At 33.3% G+C, this 25,193-nt stretch overlaps 1 protein-coding gene and 1 long non-coding RNA gene across 3 annotated transcripts in view; both read right to left on the bottom strand.

The window, feature by feature from the left end:
* LOC141451222 (polyamine-transporting ATPase 13A3-like) overlaps positions 1 to 24,651 on the bottom strand; it is a 268,590-nt gene extending 243,939 nt beyond the window's left edge. Inside the window, exon 1 of one of the 2 annotated variants that reach the window (XM_074122439.1) lies at positions 24,475 to 24,651. In XM_074122439.1, coding sequence (XP_073978540.1) covers positions 24,475 to 24,535 — 61 coding nt within the window. In that variant the 5' untranslated portion in view covers positions 24,536 to 24,651. The remainder of the gene's footprint in view (positions 1 to 24,474) is intronic. The other variant, XM_074122435.1, reaches the window with a different exon arrangement.
* On the bottom strand, positions 1,806 to 13,242 carry LOC141451230 (uncharacterized). The gene is made up of 5 exons (XR_012456634.1): positions 11,807 to 13,242; positions 7,655 to 7,801; positions 6,451 to 6,568; positions 2,881 to 3,077; positions 1,806 to 2,139 (listed from the first exon to the last, which is right to left on the bottom strand). It is a non-coding gene; the product is annotated as an uncharacterized lncRNA (long non-coding RNA).
* Positions 24,652 to 25,193: the final 542 nt, after the last annotated feature.

Raw genomic sequence — 25,193 nt, 5'->3', positions numbered from 1 at the left:
TATTTCTAGCAGATAGCAACATTAGATTCATCGATGTTGGCAGATATTGTTATTGTCATACTTATATAAGTGTTGATAAGAGAAATGATAACTCCCATTTCGTTGAATCATAATTAAAAATAAATCTTTAAATAAATAATAATAGTTTATTTAACTGTAACTATGGTGAAAGAATACTGTTATTGATTTCTGGTTTGTTTTGATGATATTTGTGTTGGGGACTAGAGGACAAACTTGCAATGTTTATTATTGGCGGCCGCAACAGGCACTCAGATTATCTCGCACAACGTTTGCTAGCTTTTCAAAATGATGTCAGCTTCCACACTGTTCTGGGCAATATGGATATTTCCCTCCATGACCCCTACCTTCTATCACTGGCTACTCCGCTACCATCAATTTCCCAGGATGGGGGATTATCAAAAAAAGGAAATGCAGTGACACAATAATGTCTCTGTCGAATATCCACTGCAATACACATTTTATTTTGTTGTACCTTTTTAAATGGTCTTTTTATAAAATATTCTTGCAGATCAATAGAAACACAAATCTCATGCGCTTTAATAAATTTCACATATTCCTCTTCTAAATTGATATGCACTTCGAATCAGGCACATAACCACAATGGATCATTCTCGCTAAACGCTATAGTATTTCTGGATAACTGATTAAAAGTTGTTTATTCTTTATTAAGAAATAAATGGTATTTCTTTTTCAGCTTTAAAAGTAACAGACTCTCCACGACGTACTAGAATTGACTCACTCCACGAGACTGCGTCCATTATTCCCGTACACTCCTATATCCAAAATCGTCTGCTCAAACTCCTTTCCATCTTAAACTGCCATCCCAATCCACTATGCCGCGACATAGCCTCCTACAGATCCTTCTACAACATACAGACACAGAAGTCTAAAACATATCCTACTCTAACTTTCTACACTAGCTGCAGGCTTTTCCTCCTTTTTCCCTGCATTCCAATCCTCCTCACCTAACTTTTCTCTTACTTCACTTAGTTAAGAAGGTTGAAATGTTTTTATACATTTATACTTCTATATTTATTTTATGTATTGTATATATTTATTATAATAAATATTTATTCTATTCTATTCTATTCTTTCAGCTTTAAAAGGAGTTATGCGATTGTTCACCGTAATTCATCGTGTGACAATCCATCGTTGGTGGCCAAAAAAGATTTAGCAAACTTGCATAGTCTCCACAGAAGTAAAGAACAAGGAACATTTTAACTAAATGTAGTTAATAAGTTAAGAAGAAGTGGTTTATACAAAAGTCACTCTAATCGAGTTACAGTATATAAAATATGTAAGACATAACTAGAACAACTGTTCATCTATAACAACAATTTAGCTCTAGTGGTTCTTAAACATCATATCCTGCATTAAAGTATCTGCCAATTCTTATCATGATTCTCCAGGGTCTTTCAGCTAGAAGGTCATCGAAAGCAGATTTACCCCAAATCAGTGGATAAAGTCAGTCCTTAAGAGTCTCTTTCTGTTGTAAATACTTTGACCAAGCAATCCTTAGAGGAGCTTCTAGTACCTTATTAAACACATCAATCTTACAAACCTGGTTTAGCCTGGATAGAGAACGATTTCCTTCAAATGCGTTACAACAACTTGAATTGAAAATTAGAAAGAATCATCACTTTATTTTCAAGAATAATCATGATAGAAAATAACATTTCGAGAAATTGATAAATGTTAATTTCAAGAGATCTCCGTAAGTTTAACAATTTGAAAATGCTGTAGTTTTTATTTAGTTTTTCCTCTCAACAAAAGCGAAGTAGAAAAAGTTGTATGCCCAAGAGAGATAAATGTTTTAAAGAATTTTATCACAGATAAAATTCTTTTTTTTAACTGTGAGTATTGTTACTAGCGACTCTAGCGAATTCTAATATTAACTAAAAATACTTTTTAAAAAAAAATTAATAATAATATAGAGCAACCAGCTCTGGCGTAAATTTCAAAATAAATTATATATTCAATAAATACATAAAATAAATATATATAATAAATAATAATAAGTAATACGAGAGAACAATAAATTTATTAACAGCTCTTGATTTACCCAGTCGGCAAACACAATTTGAATATAGAGTGTACAGTTGTTTAGATCAATAATCTCTGAAAAATGTAATATGATCCATGATTGTAAAATATAATAAAATATAATTTTCTATAAATGAAATAAGATTCTTCCTCAGAGATAACTTCTTTTGTTAAAAGAAAGATAGAAATGTAATTGCCAATTTCAGTCATAAATTTGTTTTAGTTTTATGGCCAAGCATTCAACCTTAAAATTAAATGCTAAACGATTTCAAACAAATTACAATTGTAAGCATTTGCCCTGTAGATACCTAATACCTAGGTTAAAAATTTGTCAATAAAACAAATACAAAATTGCGACTGCTATTGGCAATAATATTTGTTCCCTTTGAATATTAATTTAATTAGTCTCAAAAAAAAAAAGAGAAAGTATTTTTTAGCTGTTTTATAAATCATACTTTTAACATTCAAACAAAGAATATTATTTCAGAAAAGGTCAAAATAGTTTTACCTTTTCATCAATTTGGTTTCTAAGTATTACTTAATAGTTTTGAGGAGAATTCAAAAACCTCAAATTTTAAATGATGAAGCAATATTTCTTCTCACAACAGTGAGGGCCAGAAAAATTTTACTTTATAGAATTTTGTTATAAAACTGTCAATTCTATTTTACTAAAGTTTCACTGCCAATTAATGATAAATTTAAATTCTTTCCAATTTTTGTTCTTATATTAAATTTAATTAGTAAATTTTCTGTAAAGTTTAGTTTATTTTATAAATAATAAAGTGTAAGTGTATTTTTAAAACGAATATAACTTACGAGAAAAGCGCCATAACTAATATCACATTATTGCAGGTTATCAAAGTAATTAGTAGGACAGAATCAGCAAAAGTTATGGGACGGCCTTATTACTCCTTAGTACCGTCATCTTCCAGGAGTGTAAAGTTTGCTAACTTCCTTTCCTTGGTAAACTGCCCTTCACTTCCCCTTACTTCTCGCACAGTTTCCTTCCTTCCCTGAGAAGAAGACCTTACTCTCATCGGAAACTCATAATCTCTTATAACTTACACCTTAACGAGCCTTCCAATGTTTCTGATATTAAGTTTAGCAGAACGTGTCTTCAGTTGGCTAATAACCTTATATTACAAATAACCTGTCTACAAGTTTCTAACGCAACTCTTAATTATTATTATTATTTATTATTATTTATTTATAATGCTTTATAGAAATTACATTCTGTAGCAAAGAGCAAGAGAGTTGGCCTCTGCTAAACAAAAAAGGTACATTGGAAACAAAAATAAAATAAAATACAAAAAATAATGAAATTTACATAAGAAACAAAAATATAAATATTACAAGAGCAAAAAACAAAAATTCAAATGACAATATTAATTAGTGTTGGTGCTAATCCCTTCATATAATTAAGTGGATACTGAAAATTCAAATTTATTTCTAGAAAGAGATATCCTTATAGCTACCAAAAATACAGTTAACAAATTTTAATCTCTCATCCAACGCGCCTGCCAAATAATAAAAAATACTTTTCAATTTTAAATTGTCATCAATATCAAATAGTGAGAGGAAGGGATCAGAACTGGCAATTAAATACTTGTGAAGCCATTTCTCCCTTAACTTTCCATAATAAGAACAGCTTAGGACAAAATGTGAAACATCATCTTTTTGATTACTAAAACAAGTAAAACAGGTTCTATTAGGATAGAAATGGTGTTTCACACCACTGTACAGAACGGTTGGATACTTATTGCTAATTACTCTAAACTGAACAATTACTCTGGTCATAACAAAATTACAATTAAGATTAATAAGCGCATTATTCTGCTCTAGAGCACATAATAATCGGTAATTTGGATTGTATGTTGAGTTGATTACCACATCGATATCCCTACTGAAACTATTATTAGAAAATTTTAAATTAAGGTCTATTAGATGACAACTATCCGCGTATTGCTTCTGCCATACGTCCTGAGCTCCAATGGAGAACAGTAGGTCCCTCAGGGAACCAGCCCAATTAAAGGGAACATCAGAGTTAGGCAAAAGTTCCACAAGTCTGGAATAACACTTTCTCAGCAATGAATCGTTATCCGCGGATAACAATTTAACCCAGAATTTCAAAACTCTACTAAAGATTCTGACCTTAATGTGGAGACACTCAGATTCGAGGCGGACATAACTATCAGGTGTGTGAAGTGGAAGATTCAGGAGCAACTTCAAAAATTTTAACTGAACGCGTTCAACTTGAGCAAAATAATTTAGCGCCCAGATTTCTGAGGAGTATAAGAGCACGGAAGAGATCATACTGTTATAAAGAAGCATTTTAGATTTCCAACTGTCAGATTTGTAATATGATAGAACGTTTAAAACTCTCGGTATCGCAACAGAGCTCTTGGAAACAAAAAACTCGCATGCTAATCTGAATTTGCCAGAGGAAGCAAGAGGTACACCTAGGTATGTGGAAGTTACTTCTAACTTTTATTGGGATACCATTATATGTAAAAGAGGAGTGCTTCCTGATGCGGCCAGCTCTGTTAAATGGTACTATAACTGTTTTTGAGGTATTCACTACAAGCTCATTTCTTTCGCAGTACTTAGCCAGAAACGAAAGTTTAAATTGAGCATCATGCCACGAATATGCAAAGATAGCCAGATCATCGGCGTACAGCAACATCAGCAGGTCTGACTCGTTATTGATGCTAATACCAGTAGCCCCATTAGAACGGAAAAAGTCCACAATGTCACTAATAAAGAGTGAGAATAGCAGAGGACTCAGCTTTTCCCCCTGAAGAACCCCTCTATCGACCTTTATTTTCCTAGATTGAGTGGCTTGTTGATCAATGAAAACAACAGCATTATCATAAATTTTTTTAATCAATCTTATACATTTCGAACTAATTCCTAGATCAAATAGCTTAAGCCAAAGAAGGTCATGGGACACAGAGTCAAAGGCTTTCATAAAATCTACAAAGATGACCCAGACTTGACTGTTTTTCAACCTTAACTGAATATTAATAGCGGAGTTCAGAACAAAAATTGCATCAACGCAACTCTTGCCGTCTCTAAAGCCGTATTGTTCTATAGGTAGCACCTCATTCGATTCAACCCTACTACTAAGTCGATTATTTAAAATTTTTGTAAAAATCTTTGTAATACAATTTACAAGGGCAATACCCCTGTAGTTCTCAGGTAGTTCGGGGTTCCCTTTTTTAAAAATCGGATTTAGCTTGATGACACTCCAGGCTTCAGGTACCGTTTCACTTTCCCAAACTACATTTAGGAGATGCAAAAGGTAGTGAACCCAGCTAGCAGGCAGAGTCCTAAAACACTCGGCAGGAATCAAGTCAGGGCCAGGTGACCTGCCACTCCTGCCAGAATCCATACTGTCGACAAGCTCCTCCAAGGTGATACGCGAATCAAGACTCTCGACTGAAACGCCATAAAAATGGACCGATTCTAAAGGGATCGGGGAATTAGCTCGAAATAAGTTAGTATAAAATTGCTCCCAAGCTGCAACATCTAAACTACTGACTTGAGGTTTCCTATTTAAGGCCTTCACTAAATTCCAGAATTGCTTGGAATTATTTATATTCATGAAATCAGCCCTCAATTTATTTTTAAATATTTCTTTCTCCTGTCTAATAATTTTTTTATATTGATTCTTAGCATTCAAGTAGAGTTCAAACAACTCTCCCTCAAAACCATCCCTCCTACATTTTCTATGAATAGAGTTAAAACATTTTTTTGCGGCTCTGCAGTTCCTATTAAACCAAGGTTTGCTGCATGCAGACCTATTAGAAAAATGTTTTTCTTTAATAATTCCTGAATTTCTAGCTGCAACGTTCATTGTATCAATCAGGCACGCAACTCTTAATATAAATTAACTTATAATTATTATTTTAATTTTATTTTTTTCTCTTAGTTATTTTATTTTTTAAAAAAATAAAGACCCAAATTATTCTCATAATTCATTTACCTTTCCTGTCTCATCAGGTTCAACAAGGACACATTGTTGCATCCGAATTGGAGCACACCACGAATACATCCACATCACTTTCTTGTTTTTTTATATTAAACTAACTTAAATTGGACTTTAAACCCTCTTCACTTTGGTGCACCAGTTTTGTGGAGAGAATTAGATGTATTTATGTAGTTTCTATATGTCAATCACAATCTGAGTTAGTGTTCTGGCTGTTACAGTCCAATTCTCTACAAAAAACCTGAGAACACCAATCTTTCTATTTTATTTGTAGGGACTGTGCAAGGGCTGAGGAACTACACATCCTCAGAATTCTTCTACTCCCTCAGGAGTGAGATAGGAAGACATTATTAGACTCTTGCTGTCCCTTGCCCTAATTGATTATGTGAAATACGTACCTCAGAAGATTATTTTCACTGCAAAGTTGGACACTTGGAGCTCCAATAAAATTTTAACTCCCTAGCTTTTCCAGGCGAATTAGGAATCGTAGCTTGCCAGTGATTTAATGAGTAACTCCTTGCCACGGTTCCATGGTAAATAAAAGAAAGAATTGATAAATAAATATTTAATTTTTTTTTAAATTTCTAGATGATAAATTTTTATTAGATGATAAACAGCCGAACAAGTCGAAGAGTTTAAATTAACTCTTAGTTAAGGGAGTGAATTTAGATAAAGATGAGAAAGTTAGTCAAGATGTGATGAAGAATCAATCATTCATATGGAGAAGCTTCTAAAAAAAGAGAACTGTCTGGGAAGACAAAGATGACTACATTAAGTACCTAGATGTTCCTGGCCAAAAACTTTTTCAAAAGAAGAGGTTACTTCAAAACAACCACGCTGGATAACCTTAAACGGACATTAAAAAACGTGATTGCCTTTGTTTTCTGCCCACAATGAAGCTACAAACCAGATTAGGTGGTGAGAGCTATTTGTCATCGCTCTACACCTTACGGTAGAAAAGTCCAACTAAATATGTCTAGTAAATCCTCTCTTAAACAAATCTGTTGAACAAAACTCTTGACATTAAATAAAAATCCTAAACTGAAAATAGAATGAAGCATAATAATGTAAATAAATCTAAGATATTATACAGTAGGGCGGATTTTCAGTACTAAAAGTATAATAATTATGAATATTCAATGTTATTTCTAAAATAATACTGAATATTTCAGAAATCCTCCGATTAATTTTATCTGTGTTTCCTTTTAAAAGAAAACAAAATCTAAAAAACTGAAAACTAGAAGTTAGTAAAATCCATAGGTGTATTCTTTCAAAGGAATGATCTACTGTAACACTGAATCAATCTGTGGCTGATTCAAGCCCCCTTGAACTACCTCATACTTCATAGAACAGAGCGTAAAATTACACACGAGTGGCTGGTTGAAAACAATCAATCGCTCTGCTCTTAAATGAGCCATACAATTGCCAAAGGAGTGCATATTAATCCTGTTAAATTTGTAACGTTTTAATTTAATATTCTGCTTGGTCTCAAAGTTATTTGACGTTTCGATAGCTACGTTATTTACATTTTGTTCTCTCTTCTATCATTCGTAGAATGAGAATTGTTATTTTATTATATACAACAAAATAATTCATACTTACAGCTTCGTTGTTAAGTTGTCCTTCCTTTACTTTTTGATTTTTTTACTGTTTACTATTTATTGCTTATATCTACAGCATACTGAGTCATCAATTTTAAAAATATTACTTTCTATTATTTACTGTCCTTTCTATTTCCTTTAAATATTTCTGAAAAGTAAAACAAATTGCCCATTTTTCTCGGCGGGACTTAAACTTCAATGATAAATACTTATGCTATTAACATTTTCTTTTTAACAAATAAAAAGTAGCTTTATATACCAAATAATCTTGTACATAGTAAAAAAAGACAAATTTAACGCAGATAACTTAGATTTAATTGTATAAGAATAATATGCATTAATAAGTTAGAGGAAGGAATACGAGTATTTAATAAATTAAAACTGTCCGGTAGGACAGATGTATAAGGGTTGATCGTCAAAAACTGCACGAAAAAGCGTAACGTTGAAAATCGCCCAAATTAGACAATTTTTTTTTCTTTTTCTATAAAAGATAAAATTCCCAAATTTTCTTTAAAATATAGGGCAAATCCTCCTTTATAGCTGTAATATTTTTGCAACAACATAAATTAAATAGAAATCAAGAAATACGTTGCTGAAAATGAGCAAAAACGGCATTTTCAGAAAATGTTCTTGTTCTTGTTGATCTGGTTCTTCTTGTTACCTTTTTTGTAAACAACGTAGCGCCTAAACGCTTGCACCGATTTTCTTGAATATATGTATATTTAAGAATACAAAACTAAGTCAATTACAAACTGTTTCTCTCATTATTTCCACCAACTAAATATGTTTTTTCTTGATGGACTTAGATCAAGGATATGATTGAAATTATACGTAGAAAAACATTAGATAAATAAATTAAATTGACTCTATGTAATTAAATTTTTTTGACATAAATTCACTCTTTATGTTGGCTTAGTTATTTATATTTAACTGATGGAACTCTTCGCAGCTTATTTTAGAATTCTTGACCACAATCTACGTCCTTTTGGAAACCTAATCTTAAAAATGTTCCCTTAACTCCAATTTGAGTAAACATGATGTTACTATTTGCCTACTCTTGCATTGTGTGTATAATCTAGTGGTTTTCTGCAATTAATTTCTTATTTAAAAAATCATCACTATCGCGTGACGCCACCCACCATATCACGAAGTTAGATTTCAGTGAAATTTATACATTTATAGCCTAGCCATTTTTAGGCTGACATTTTAAATAAAAATATGATTTATTTTTTCATTTTGGTGAAGAGCTCGCTGTAAATTAAACTGTGGTGCCTGAACCAAGTATGTCTGGAAACGATTCATTTGTTAAAATCTGGAGGAATATCCACCTGGAAACTGAGTGTCATCATTTTTATTTAGCGAATAACCCATTAACACTTTTTAGCCCAGAACTTAGAAGACAGACTAAGAGCACAAATCTGTAGTTGAAATTATTAAACAAGGAGAATAGAGCAGAGTGGGCAGAGATCCGTGTTACGGGCTGTAAAAATGTGAGTGGCAGCAGTGCTGAGTTGATGGGCGGCACATGAATCAAGCAGGCGGTGACATGTCACAAAGACCTCTTGGCGTAGGAAAAAAAAAAAAACTAATTCACGTCAACCCGCCCACATAAGCAGGAGATTTACATTTTTCAAACATGCTTTACAAATCTACAAGACCTTTCAGAGAACAGAGATTTAAATTTTTGTAATCCTTTATATTAGTTGCCATGCACTAGAGCGGTGCTATTAAAAAAATAATAAGTTGAATCTATTAATACATTCGATTTTAAGTCCGGTAATGAGGCCATGAAAGTCACGAACGCTTCTCCTGGAGTTAATATATATATGTAGTACAGGTGAACCACTAACCTTACGAGCAGCGCATGGTTTTCACAAACAAATTACATAATCTTCCCCTCTATCGCTAACTGTAATGACAGCAGAGCAAGATAAAAAGGCTGAGAATTCGAAATAGGAATTCAGAAAATGAAAATAATTTAAAAATTGCAACAACTCAGGTTACAAGAAGTTTTGGTACGATTCACAGGTATTCAGTAAAAAGATAAATTAAATCTGAGGGATTTTTTTTGGAAATTGGTAAGCCAAATAATGGTAACTATATGAACTATGTTGTTTTTAATATCAGGAATGATCTGTTACATGAAGAGTGTAAACCCTTTACTGAATCTATGCAATTTGTCTAGCCGTACATAATTATCAAGTATTATAATTTATATTTGTTAATCGCCCATCTTATCTAGACAGTAAATAGTTATTTTAAATTGTTCTTAAAAACCAATCCCAAGTCCAGAATTGATAATTGTGTTTCTTTAAATAAAGTAAACCGCTCATGCCAACCGAACTACGCAGCAGTTTTAAAATATACCAAGAAATGTCACATCCACATTAAAGTACTTGTAATTAGAATTGTTCACCCTAAAGAATTTCTGATATCTGGAGGCTATTGAGTAGTTTGCTAACCGATTTATTTAAATTACTGAAAATGATAGCCTATACATCTAAAAGTAATCTTAATAAGCGAGTAAACAATTTTTTTGTTTTTGTAAGGTGAAAAATGCTAACATTTTTGTCGAACGACTTTACCACAACAAGACAAAAAATAAAAAGTAAAGTGACTTTACTTTGAGTTAATGCGAACATTAATTTCTCTTAGCACTCACCGATATCAAGTGTATCATTGCAAAAGTAGCACTACAAAAATGGCAGACAGATTACAGTAATGGTAATAAAGGGAGATTCTATAAAACTATGGCAGATCAGTTACCTAGACAACCATGGTTTAAGGGAACTGTCACTAATAAATGGGTTGTTTACGACAATAAGCAGGATGAGAGCGAACCACGCTGTGTGCGGATCGTATCTTCACAGGATCATCCAAAAGGTCCTCTCCTCTTTGCGTAGATTGCAATGAGGAGGAGGATTTCAAACATATAATAATGTTAGGTTCACGTTATATGGTAGAAAGGAAACGAATGTTTGGAGACATATTCAGGTATTTAGATGCACTATTTCGCTACGAAGACAATATTCTCCACCAACCTGTGCTTAAATCTACAGCGGAGCTAGCAATGAAATATGAATGTATTAAAAAGTTATAGAAAAAATGGAAGAAAATGATTACAGTAGGATTACGGTGATTTTAATTTCGGTTAAGCTATAAGGATGGCAGAAGCACGGAGTACTGATCCAGCCATTAGCTGTAGTTTATGTAAGTAGTTGTATATAACTAGTAGAGGGATGAATGAGTGAAGCGAATGTATTTATAAGTAAGAATGGAGAGTGAGTGATATTCTAGTGATAAGCATCTAGACGATGCTGACTGTATGGCGGAAGCCAATGCCAAAAAAAAGGCAAAAAAAAAATTTTCTCTTAGTATTATCAGATAAAATCCTAGGCACAGACAGACTACTTTGCTCCTCTAACCGCTCGGTTGACGTAGCACCTATATATTTAGGACAATATTTTTGTACTAATTTCTTCTTTTTTTTAAGAGTAAATAAAATTCTGGGAGACCTGGAACTTCTGGTACATCAACTTTTCCACCTGAATGAAAAGCTCAGTGTACAGCCATTAATTACAGTGTAAGCTCACTCCTGTACATTCAAGAATTAATCCAGCATTTATTGCTCCTGTAATGGATAATTTAACCGTAGATAAAAGGAAAATTCCCTTATTTCTCTTTTTCGTTCTTTCCCAAACACACATTTGCTCAATTTCTCTCTCTTCACTTATTTGATCATTCGAAAATAGAAAAAGAAAGAAATTACCCTAAGTGATTATGTGATGGTAATTTTCTTCCCAATCGTTTCCTCAAGATTTTAAAAGTTCCACTTTATTTTCTTTCTTTATCCTAAAGCAAAGTGCGTGGGAAAGAAAAGTGAACGATGAGGGATTAGAAATGGGTCGAAGTATTCTACAGTTTACTTGATTTCATTCTGGACCAGTCAACTAGCTAACTTCTGCCATCTTATATAACCCATTTATAGAAACAAATCTTCTTCTTCTTCTCTTTACTGTTATATAACTTTCCGCTTTCATCAAACAAATTTCGCTTTATTCTAATTATTCTACAAAATTGTAACAATTCATTTTTTTTATTATTATCATTATTACATAACTAACTAGCTATTAGATCTGATTATTTGACTTACCAGAGATTTTTCTATTTTTGTAAACAAAAAAGGTTCACTTTTACTTGATGCTCATTTCGTTTGCAGAATTTGAGCAACTCCAATATTAATCTATTTTGTGTCCTTCAAACCAAAGGGCTGCTGGAAGGTCACGGACTGGTCTATTGCATTCTGTATCCATTCTCTTCCATGGATTCTGAATAAGGAATTAACAACTTGATTTTGTAGTATTTCACAAAAATTGGAAACTACATAAAAAAAAAAAAGCTCTAAAACAACACTTTGCTTCAATCAATTTGGGGGTCATTGTGATTAACTGCTTATTTTAGTTAACGAGTTTTATCTTTTGCTGGATGAAGAAGCATATAATTTTGATTTCTCATTGAATGACCAGGGAAAAAAACAAGGATTTGTTGTAGAGGTTTTATATCCATTATTTAGCGTAAGGTTATTTACAAGCATTATCACATTCATTCAGTAGGTGGCGCTCACAGTGCACAATAAAGAAAGGTTTTCACCTTCAAAATAGATTTTTCTTTATTGGAGAACTACTTTTAACATGCTGTGATCTAACCTAATATGTACATATTTTTTCTCAAGTTTAATGATGATGCATTTTACCAGTAATTTTTTGAAACGATTAGTTTGAAATGATGAAAATAGAATATACTTAGCTAAATCAAAAAAGAAAATAGAATTACTCTCTTCTTTCTTTTAACTCTTAACTCGATAAAACAGTATCTTTTATTGTTTTTGTGTGTTTTATTTTGACTCATTAATTTACACCCAACCCTTTTCCAAAGCATGGAAAAGTGCCCTTTTAATATGACATCAATTCGTGGTACAGATTGTTCAAGAAAACCAAAAAGTTAAGCTAGCCAAAAAAAAATGGACAATAGCTTCATTGCAAGTAACCTATGTAGCTTTTTCAGTCATTTGCCAAAAAAAAAAAAAAATGTATAAAAAAAGAAGGGAATGATTTTTGTAAATAATTGCAGCTGCAGTAAATACATGATGAAACATGAAAGGAATATTTTACACTTCATTAGTGTGAAAGAAGTAAACAACGTGCCTAGACTGAGCTTGTTAATAATGTGTAAAAGATATGGCAGAATGGGTTGCAAAAACTAAATGAAATGACTTGGATTCTTTCAACACTTTCCAGTTTGGTCTTCAGCTGTGGTAATAAAAACTAGACGAAGGCTAATAATTCAACGTCGTGCTGCCTAAGTAGGTGTACGATCGCCCACTACTCCTTGGGCTTCACAGCAAACTGGGTTAATTACATCATGCCGAGCTGTAACTCTTGGAAACTGATGGCCAAGTGGAACCTCTTAATTTAGCCAGTACAACTTAATTTGTCAGAGTTTTTTTTTGTGTTCCCAATTATGCTGTTTATGGTGGTGACCCTTGATATTAAGCTTTTACAGAATTTGATGTAATTTTGTTCTCAGTATTCGTAACTTTTTTTGACAAAATAAATATCTATTGAATTATAATTAGGTATATTGTTGTAAAATTAATTAGTTAATAAATAATGTTGTAAAATTAATTTTTACTTACTATGATTTTAATTTCATCTTCATCTTCAATTTACAATAATTCTTAAGGACAAAAATGAGCAAGTTAATAAAATAAGAAAGGTATCATTGCAGTTCAACTCTTTTAAAGCAATATTTAATTTTCTTTCCATAACTAAAGATCCGTGCCTTCCAGCTATATATTCATATAGCCATATTTCCATATTTGAACCTATGCTTTCAACCAATATAAACTGAAAATGATTTTATTATTTTACCCATTTTATTAGTAAGACAGTTGTAGCCCGAGTGTTCCATGGGCTTCAGAAAACAATAATTAGATGTTCTGCGAGAAGTCATTAGATTAGATTAGATTAAATTAGGGTGGCGTCAAGGCCTGCGCCACCGCGACCCCTATGGATCTATTGTGGCTCCCCGGCTTTAGAGCTCCCCCTCCAGACCCGACCGCTTAATCAGACTCTTAATTCTGGAGAGTGGCTCCTGGGTAAATCTCTCAGGCCTTGGTTTTTCCTCCCCGAGAAGTAACATCCTTAGCCATACGTGCCCCTCACACTGGCACAACACGTGCAGTGCCGTTTCCTCTTCTTCCTGACAGAACCTACAAAGGCTATCTTCTGCCAGGCCCATGCGATGCATGTGTTTTCTGAGCCTGCTGTGGCCAGTTATTAATAGGCCTACAATCAATCTTATAGCCCCACGGCCTTGACGGATTAATTCTGTGGTCAGCCTCGGCGAATAGCCTCCGATGAACTCCTTCGCCTGTCTCAGCCCAGTGGTCGAGCCTGAGCCGCGAGAAGTCGTAGTTAACAGACACATTCACCGTCCTATCATTTTATTAAATTCTTTAAAAAATAAACAAATTCCTTAAATCCTAATCTTACAAATGAATTAAGGGCACACTAAGATAGGGCACTTTCTAAAGTACATTAACTGCCCTCGTTCAATTATATTAATATTTTGAACACTATTGTTCCACTCTGTTGAAAATAATTAATCTTAAGTTTGTTTCCTAACTTTCAAGCTTTTAATTAAGTTATTAACTAAGTAATTTCTTTAAAGTGTTCTGCGTAATTAGTATCAGATCTAATGAGATCTATGACTTGAGCTGATCAGTTATAATAGAGCTAAATTTGTTGAGCTGTAAAGTAATTATAACATGAAGTTATTTCTGATTTAGGCTAGTGCAAGTATTAACTGACATTTATTTACCATTTTCTAATTTATACATTCATAACTTTGTTGTTGTTGAAGTCAATTTTAGTTGCTACTTTGTCTTTTACTTATTTATATTAAAGTTAGAATGAATTTAAAGACTAATAAATCAGTAGTACAAATCTTTAAAGTGCTTTTCACCAAAGTAATCTATATTTGGAAATATTATATGCAATTTGATTTATAAAGAAATTAGTGTTTTTGAAGTAAATATTGTTTAACTTAATAAATGTTTATAAAAAAAAAAATAAACTAGCGTAATGATATAAATTAGTGTTAATTTGTCGGTGAATGTAAATTTGCGAGTGAAGATAATATATTGGCTGTGTGAATTAGTAAGGGCGGTAGTTGGTCCAAGTCTGGGAGGCGGCCAGCCGGGTTTACGTCGACAAAAACAGGGTATTTGTATCTTGGCCATCCAACTTCTCCTAATCAACAATCTTCTGTATTCATGACCACTATCTTACTAACTGCCTTATTTTAATAGAAAAAAAAGCAACACCCACAGTACAGAAGTATTCAAATACAAATAAATAATTGAAAAATTTTAAGGAAATTTTATTATCTGTAGAATATGTTTATTAGATTTATTGTGATAACTCGAATTATATTTATTACATTCATACTTCTCTGGTCATTCTACGGAGATAACACTTAACCAAGTATTACTAGCATACAATGGACTAACATCTTATACCTTAAAGTACCCATAGGTAACCCAGCCAAACAACACAAACCACTACTTAGCACTGTCAGTCCAAACTGTCAAGACATCTAGCATCTTACCTAGTTAAGGCCAACTGCCTCTTTTCAACACTCTAGGAGCAACATTCCTATGGGAATCTCAACACATCTTTAAAGAAGCTCCCTTACACTGCAACAATCTGTCTCACTAGATAACACTAGACAACAAATTTACTTTACTTTTCCTGAATGCCTACTAAGTACCAAGGTTGTAGGTTATCAATCGGAGCAACATTTCAATTCCTTTGATTTTTCCCAGCTCGACCAGCTTGCATCTCTAAGCTGTTCTTCCACTGCTGCTTGGCCGCTATCACTTCCTTCGACATGTCACCCCAGACCATCAATTTCTTCGGCCTTCTCCACAACCTGGACTTTGCCCTCACAGCTTTTTGTTATTGATTATCTTATTTGAACACCCCTCCTTACTTGATGATGCCAAGTTCCTTTAATTACTATATTTTTCACTTCAACCATCCAGGCCACCCTCGTGCCTCTTTTCTAGTACATATTTAATTTCTATTGTTCTTATCTTTTACGTTGTTTTCTTGGAGTCCTGTATTACTACAGTAAAATGGCTGTAATATCCTTGTTTGCCTTCCATTTTCCCTATTACTTTTTATTTCACTCTAATTACTGTCTTAAGGACAAATGACTTCAACAATTCAAAACAAAATCTCTTGCTAATCACAACACAAATCTCCATTACTTTCAACCTGATTAAAAGTTTCTTATACACACTTACTCCTTTAAAATAAATCTTGAAGAATTAAAATAAAATAAAAATTATCACATCAAGAAGAAAATTTGATGTAAATAATTTTTTGGAAAATGTTCATTTATCGTAGGCAGGAAAAATATTTATGTTGGCATTGAATAAAAGGAAGTTTGTATTAGATGGAAACTGTTATATTTCAATTGAACAAAACTCTTCTCATCAGGTGCATACTCTTATTACCCCAAATTACTAGAGGCTTCTCGACTTACTCTGCCGGCTATTATTTGCACTTGGAAAATAGCATTTTAATAGAGAGAAGCTATCACCAAGCTATCTCTTAGCTATTTGCTTAATTAAAAGCTACTTTCTTGAAATAACTATTTGTCTGCACCTTGTACGTATCATCTTAACTATGTCATTTATTTCATTGACGTTTGAATCATGAGTAAAACTTTCCGCTTATAGGGGAAAAAGAAGCCGTACTGTTTAGAAGTGCTTAGGCAGAATCAGGCGAAAAACTGCGAACTCAAAATAGGAATTAAGATAATGAAAATTATTTAAGTCAGGTGTTTTAGGTTCTAAATTAGGCATATTGTAATAAAGATGGTGGTGAGAAACGTAATTATCAAAGAAAATTTTTAGTTTTTCTGGTTCCCTTCCCTTTGTTATAAAATCAATATATTTAATTACCTCTCAAAATAGAAATTAGGGTAAACAATAATTACTCCCTATCTTTGATCTCATTTTATATCCAAAATTATCTCATACCGAATTTTTGATCTAACTTTGTCGCGTTTCCTCTCACATCCTACCGTCTACAGGGCTCCGTGATCCCCTTGACTGAACTCTGAACAGTGTACAAACCAAAGAAACGCCTATTCTTGGTAGAAACACGTCATTATTTTGATCATAAAAGTAGACATACTGCTATAGAAGTACGAAAATTACTTTTTACACTTCTAGTTACCAGTCCACGCACATAACCCCATTGTCAAATACTCAATCGCTGACAGAAAAGATATTATACTTAGCTTTTTAAGTAAAGTTAATATCTAGCTTCGTAAGATGTAAGTGAATGTAATTTTTACTGTCTACGAGAATCATTTAATAAATGTACTGAATAAGAATGTGTTAGAAATTCCTCATAATATTAGAAGATGTCTGTGTATGTATATAAAAAGAAAATAAATATATAAAGATATAAGGTTCGGCTTAATATCGAGTATGAATATAAGTATTGGAAGATATGAATGAGTTAGTCACTCCAGTACTAGAAATAGGCTGCTGGAAGGTGCATTGAATATGGCCGAGGTTATGGATATGTAATTTAGGAAAGATAGGGCAAGGGCTCAAAAAGACCTAAGGAATAAAGTGAATAGTAGAGCAAGAAAGATGAAGGTGCTGTCCCTTTTCCTCTCTTTTGGGATACGAAGAAAGAGGCAGGAGGTAGTGCCAGGATCCTGGAGGTTTTGTTGCTGCTCATTTCTTCAGCATTCAGATGAGAAGAGGTTGACTGGAGCCTCATACCCTTTAGAGAAAATTGAAAGCGGAAAAAGATTCCCACTGCAGTGTAAATAAAATTTGCATGCAAGCACGATAAAGGCGGCCGAAAGGAAACGAGTGAGCGACATAGCAGGAGAGAAAGAGAAAGAAGGCAGGAGGAAGAGAGAAGAATGAAAGAAAAATATAGATAGTGAATGAAGAAGGGAAATATGACGATAGAAGAGTGAAGTACCTTCTTGCGCAATTGGAGTGTTGGAGGATGTAGATAGAAGGAAAGCAGAAAAAGGGAGGCCACACACCAAGAACGCCTTTAAGAAAAAGGGATGGATGGGTGTGACGGAAAGAGCAGAAGAGGCCAAGACGAAGGGAGAGGATATTGAACAAGAAAATTGAATTCTGCTTGCTTGGAAGAAGGCTCAATATCTATGTGGCTGTTGGGTAGGGTGTCCCCGTGTTGCTGCTGCCGCTGTTGCCTGGCTCTATCGGACCTCGGTCCTCTATTCAGTGGACGCCCGGACGACGACAGCCATGGATCAATGTGGCCATTTGTGAAGAAACAATGCCCTCCTTAAACTTAGCCGCCACACTCTCATCACTCTAGATATATCTTCTATTTCACCCATGGTCTTATCCTATTTTCTATTTCGTCTTATTTCTCACAAATCTCTAACACATTATTTCTCTCAATAACCTTTCCAATTTGTAACAATTTTTATTTTATTTTGTAGCGCCTTATTTATATGTTTAGCTTATCTAAAGATATAATACGAGTATCAGGTAGTTTTAAAAAACAAATAGATAATACATAATGAATTTCAGTTGCTTACGCCCTGATGGTAAAAATGTTTATTATTTTAAGTGGCTGGAACATTTTGTTAATTTTATTTACTCTAGTCAGACGACATATTTAATAAAAAGATAAACTTTTGGCTCATTCTCTCTTTAACATGCTACAAAGGATAAGGATCTAGCAATTATCCTTTCTGGTTACAATATTTCAGTTATCTTTATTTTTTATTTTTTGCATTAAGCAGAATTAGATAATCAACAAAGAATAAAACAGCTCCATAAGATGCTTGTTTCGAGATTATGAGACCTTTTACAATATTAGTTTTTTTTTTTAATTTCTACCCTAAATCAATAGCGTCACGTCTCCTTTTACCTTTCACTTTTCTAACAGTTTGAATTCATAAATATAACTGTTTTATTAAATTAAGAAAATAACAGTATTATTCGACTCCAAGGCGGAACGCCACATTATGTTAGTTACAATTACTAGCAATCGCTTAGAAAATCGAAGAATTTGACCAAAAAATATTTTATTATGTCCTTGTCATCGCATATCTTTTGTCTAAGAAACTTAATTTTAGAGATGTTGCTAAGTAGACATGCGCTTATTGTAAAATATCATTTTAATTAATGCCTCTGAAAACTGTTGAAGGTAATTATTTTCATATATTGTATTTGTTTTAAGCGAAGATATTTCCTTTAATAATTTCTTCCGAAAAATTTTAGGAATGACACGTTTTCTTATTTCGTGAAGAAGTTAAGATACTATAAGAGCCTATTTCCGGAAAGGCTATTCCAATATTAAGAATATTTTATTAGGAACCAATAACCTTAACTTTTTACCTTAATTCGTCATTATGCAAGATAGATGCTAGTTAGTCCATAAAACGGTTTTGAAACCTAAGTTTAAGATAAAGTTTTTTTACTTTCTTATCGTCCTACAAGTAACAAGCTAACTGCTAGCAATGAGCCCTTCTCGTCAGTTGAGGGATCGACGATGTTTTATAAATGTAGGAAGAAGGGCAATGGTGGTTGAAGAAGAAAAACCATTATGCACGTTGAACTAAGCGCTTACGTGATCTGCTGCGCCGATGACTTAATTTAGTTTAACAGCGAAAAGTTCAGAGTGCTTTAATCTTATTCTAGGCGCTCGTGAAATGTCATTTTTTTTTTTGTTCTTTATCCCTTACTTGGAAGAAAAAAGAAAAAAATAAGGGATGTTTTAGCAACAAAATGTAGCACAATTCCACTAATATTACTTTATAAAATAAATAATAAAAGAAATGAGAATTGTAGAGGGAAGGGATTAGCTATGCGGTTAGCGTACTGGACTCCCACGCGGAGGTCCCGGGTTCGAATCCAGCTGCTGACCCTTAGATTTTCTCTTCCTAGGAGCTTCTTACAGCTCACTGTCCGGTGATGAACAGTGTTGTCTGTAACGAGAGAACACTGTCCGGAGGCCGGCAGTGCACTGGAAAAAGCTCCGGGCGCTAATGACCTCAGCTGTTGATGCGCCAAAAAAAAAAGAAAAAGAAAGAAAATTGTAATTTAAAAATACATTTAACTTTTACAAATTTTCATCATTTTTCTTTGCACTAGGAAGAATTTTTGCGAGCTGCTCCGATTTCGGATAACGAGAGCGATATGCACATTTTTTGGGGGATCAATTATTTTTCTAGTGCCCCATAAAATTTTTAACTTTACCACATCTTAATCACAATCGCAATATTAATGTAATTTAATTATAGCGTGCCATTTGAGTCTTATCCTGTTTCTGAGTTCAAAACTTACATTTTAAATGAGACTGTTTTAATGAGAGCAATAAAAGGCAACTTAATAAATAATATTTAGCAAAAATGCGAAAGATGGATCTGATGATTTTTAACAAGTTTGTTAATATCGGGCTCGAATTTACTCAAAAAAAACAGCGGTAAGTCACCGCTTTTGGTAACATGCAAACGATTTATTTGATTATTGTGCGTTACCACAGCACTAAATCCACGTTCAACACAAATACGACGATGAGAATGCTATCAAAAATCGTTGAACAATCTTCCACAATACAGGGAGCAATTGTTGAATTGGCTTATGTTGCCAAAATTAAATAGAAAACAACTAAATAATCGAAGTAGGCTTTGATTTTACTGTAAAATATTTGAAAAATACGAATCAGTCATTGCCCCAATTTTCTCTGAGCCCTTTACCGTGGGGCCGTTAACGCCCACTTTTAGAAAGTATAGTCTACACCTTAACGGGTAAACTCTCTCATCCGAAGTAGGTATACCGCACTGAAAGAATTTTTCAGCACTATTTGGTGGTTAAATTCAAAAAATGGCTTCACACATGCAGCTCTGTAATCTTTTATTCGAAAATTTTTGCCAGAATATAAGTTTTAGGACGGTATTATTGACTAAGGCATAATTTTTAAACCTTTCTAAAAAGAAAACTTTCAGGTTAATGCAGGACCCTGTAACCTTAACATTAATATAGAGTAAATGTGTTACTAAAATTGTAAAAATTTGACCTGATGGACAAAGTTTTCATGAAAATGGTAAAATTTGGTGTAATAACTCTTAAACAAAGACTGGCAATTTTATTTATTTAATCAATTTTTAAAATTAATGAAAAATATATAATATATAAAAATCACATTTTATTTGGTTTTAGAATGATATAAACGAGAAGGACTACTTAAATGGCTGTAAAAGAAAAACCTCTTCTGAAAATAGGAAGATGGAGGTAAGATTGTCAAACACTGAATGTTACCACCCTTGGGAGCATGTGTTCACCAATAGAAGGCACAGTAACGTAAGAGATATAAAGAGGAACAAGTTGGCCTAGAATAAAAGACAGCATGAAGGGTTTTGGACTGCCTAACATAAAATGTTACAGGAAAAACCTCTGAAGAAAAGAAATAAAGACGAGATTACATTTGACGACGAGACATTTCCACTTTTAATAACGAAATGCCATCAGGGTTGTCTTTTATAAATTAAGGAAGTTAATAACAAATGTTATAAATAATAGATTTTTTTTTTTCTTTTTTCAAAAAACTGATTTAATTTTAGTCTTCAACAGCAAAAATTAAATAAAACATTTCAATTCAAATTATACCCTCAAAAAAGTTAAATTTAAGAAATAACGATGACTTAATATTTATAAAAAATTATTTTATAAAGTTCTTTATAAAAACTTCTGTTTTTTATGTCAATAATAAAATTTTTATTACTTTTTATGAATCTTTCAAGTAGATTTTCTTGCCAAAGCGCAGTAGTTATTTATGTTTCCTTGTCGCTCAATAAGGTATAGAATCCTCTTTCTTGGTATTATAGTCCTCGAAGGATCTCCTCAATCTTCCTCTTTCACCAAAGCGACTTTTCCCCATCTTCTTACGCCTAGGCTTCTAATGACGTATTCGACATCTTCTACGAGGGGGTACCCAAAAAAAAACCGGAATTATTTTTTAAAAGCTATTTATTTACAAATTTTTTACAGAACAACCTTATCCCCTTCAAAATACTCTCCATTACAACTAATACATTTGTCCCACCGGTGCTTCCACTGTTCGAAACATTTTTTGTAGTCATCTTTAGAAATGGCTGACAGCTCCTTCTTCGTTTTTTTCTTGACCTCTTCAATGTTGTCAAATCGGTGACCTTTCATGCCCTTTTTCATGCGTGGAAATAAGAAAAAGTCGCACGGAGCCAGGTCAGGCGAGTAAGGTGCGTGGGGCAGCGGAACCATGCCATTTTTAGCCAAAAACTGTGTAACAGAGATGGCTGTGTGTGCAGGTGCATTGTCGTGGTGGAAGAACCAGTCTCCTGTTTGCCACAAATCGGGTCTTTTTTGGCGAGCACTATTGCGCAATCTTTTCAAAACTTCCAAATACAAGGTTTGATTGACGGTCTGACCTGGGGGGACAAACTCTGAATGGACTACGCCTTTGGCATCAAAAAAGCAAATCAGCATTGTTTTGATGTTTGACTTGACTTGACATTTTTTTGGTCGGGGTGAAGATGACGTCTTCCATTGGCTCGACTGTTGCTTTGTTTCTGGGTCATAACCATAGCACCATGACTCATCACCAGTAATGACCTTTGACAGAAAGTCTGGATCAGTTTCAAGCTGTTGTTTCAAAGCACGACATGTTACAACTCGATGTTCTTTTTGATTGTCAGTCAGAACTCGAGGAACAAACTTGGCAGCAACCCTTTTCATCCCCAAATCTTCCGTTAAAATTCGCTGAACCGAGCTCCAAGATAACCCACTACTCTCTGACAGTTGATCATTGTCTGTCGACGGTCTGTGAACACCAGCTCTCGAATTTTTTCAACATTTTCGTCGATTCGGGCAGTTGATGGACGTCCAGAACAAGGTTTGTCATCAATCGACATGTCGCCATTTTTAAACCGAGTAAACCACTCGTATACTTGAGTTTTTCCCATAGCGTCATCTTTGTAAGCTGTTTTCAACATTAAAACACTTTCAGCAGCATTTTTGCCGAGTAGAAAACAAAATTTCAGAACTGCACGTTGTTCACTTAAACTTGCCATCATAAAAAACGAAAAAAGAACAAAACAGCGCTGGTAAAAACAATCACTGCAGATGAACAGAACAAGCCAGGCAGACAACACAGGCAGGACTGAACTGGCAAGGAATTGCGCTATACACGTCTAGCGGCAGAAATGCGTACTACATAAGCTCCATGCGCGGCAACGCAATTCCGGTTATTTTTGGGTACCCCATCGTATTTACCTTTTACAGATTCTAGGTTGCTTCATTCTTACAATGTGTCACAACCGTGAACAACTTTAGCAGTAATAAATATTAAATCTCACAAGTAATCCCAGCTTTACGTACAATCTTAGCGTTAATTTGAATTACACATTTACGACGTCTACGCCACTCTATCAACTATCTATCTTGCTACTTTAATAACTAAGTTCTTAGTTGTGTTCTGATCGGCAAATGGAAGTAAAGACTGTTAGATGAAATAGCCTTTGCCTCACTTTTTCGAAAAATACTAAAGGGATAGATTATAATGTTTCATCTGAGCTTTCCATGTTTCTATTCTATTTCTATTCGTTTTAATTGTGATTTCCAGCTTTCAATAAAAAGTTAAAATCTTTTTTATTTGTTAAAAATCGTTTAAAATATTTAAATATGTTGTAGTAACACAGGAGATTTTTGCTAATTTGACGTTAAAGCCCAGCTAAAAAAAAAAAATTGAATTACTTTAATTTTCTTGTTTAATTTTACAAATCGCTACAAGGCACTAAAGATAAGAATTTTGAACAAACTGAGAATATGCTGCAAGAATTAAAACGCTAAATAAAATGTTCAAAATTATCCCAAAACAAATATTGTTACTTGTTATAATAAAGATAGTGATGTGTCTTAAACTTTAACATTGATACAGTTCATTACCATTCTCCAAATCCTCCTTCTGCGCAAAATACAGAGCTCTTTTTATCACCTCCCAGATGTTTTTCTTATCTTTAATTTACCAGTTACATATGTGTAAAAATATCTATGATATGTTTAATGAAATCAGCTAGTGTGATTTTCGAGAATTTTTTTGAAAACGAGACATTTTTTCCACCCAATAAAAAATTAACTATTAAACATTTTCCTTTTTTACTTTTTAGTGTTTGAAGTTGTTATAAACAAATCACGTAAACAATGTATTGCCGAAAACTTAAGCAGTCCCATTTAATAAAGACTCTTCTCAAAAAAAAAAGCTGTCTTTTCTTTTATATTTTGTAGAAAACTTTTTTAAAAGTACCCTTCCTTAAAGGTAAAATCTATTGGCCTTCTTTTCCAATATGAAGCCTCTTTCTATACATAACATTGTATCTTTCTTTTGAGCTGGAATTCATTAAAATCCAATTTAAATTCGTTTCGTAATCCAGATTACTATCTAATCCTCGTATAGGAGATAATTTATTTTTAAAAAAAGTTATTATTTTTTAGAAAACCATATATATAATAAATAAGAACCAAATTAATAAACTTGAATAATGAGTTGTTTTATTTAAATAGCATGGCGTTACTAGCTTATTAACATGCGTTACTTTAGCTTTATTTCGTATAAGTATTTTAGCTAATCTACAGTTTTTAGTAGATGCTTTTTTACACAAAATATAATAAGGAAGAACTGATAATAATAAAGTAAATTCCATTACCTTTCACTATATTATCTCTGTTACATTGCACACATTCTAAGCCAACAGAAGAACTATTCATTCCCCGTCAGATTTTAAAAACTCAGCTTTATTATTTCTTCACAATTCAAAAAGTAATTTCAAAAACAATTACACACAGTTAACTAGGACCGCACAGCTAACACTGACTAAAAGAACATGCTTAAGATAATTTCCAAGTGTTTCTTATCACCAATTAGTGACGTCAGCATATCTTTATTATAAGGTATTTATTATGTTAATTTTACATTACAATAGTCATTAAGAACTCATTTTAGTAATCGTAAAATTTTATTGAGAATGATTTTGTAACAGCATCATTAGTTCTACTTAGAATCAAGTTGAATAGAGATTAATTTTCTATAGTCTCTGTGTAACTAACTCATAAGTGATTTCCAGAAGGTCCCAAATGGAATTCTTCAAGAATCTCTAACCATTCTCCTCTGGATAATTGGTTGGCTTCTTGGAGGTCCACTTCGTTCTTCGGATATGTAAATCTCTTTGTTCAACGAAGAATATACCATTTTATTCGCTGATTGTGAGTATCTCAGACAGCAAGAGTTGAAGCAAAAAAACGACAAAAGAACTTATAAAATACCTAATGTAGTCAGAGAGAATTCAAAGTGGGGCGACAGCGTTTGGCTTTAGTTTTCAGCTCTAGAAGTTGGCAATTTGTCAAACTGCTTTGGCCGTATATCGGA

The sequence above is a fragment of the Rhodnius prolixus genome, unplaced genomic scaffold (genome assembly GCF_049639745.1).
Source record: "Rhodnius prolixus isolate KJV_2025 unplaced genomic scaffold, Rpr scaffold_8, whole genome shotgun sequence".
NCBI lineage: Eukaryota > Metazoa > Arthropoda > Insecta > Hemiptera > Reduviidae > Rhodnius > Rhodnius prolixus.
The sequence above is the reverse complement of the archived record's forward strand: the minus strand, read 5'-3'. Positions and strand labels throughout refer to the sequence as shown.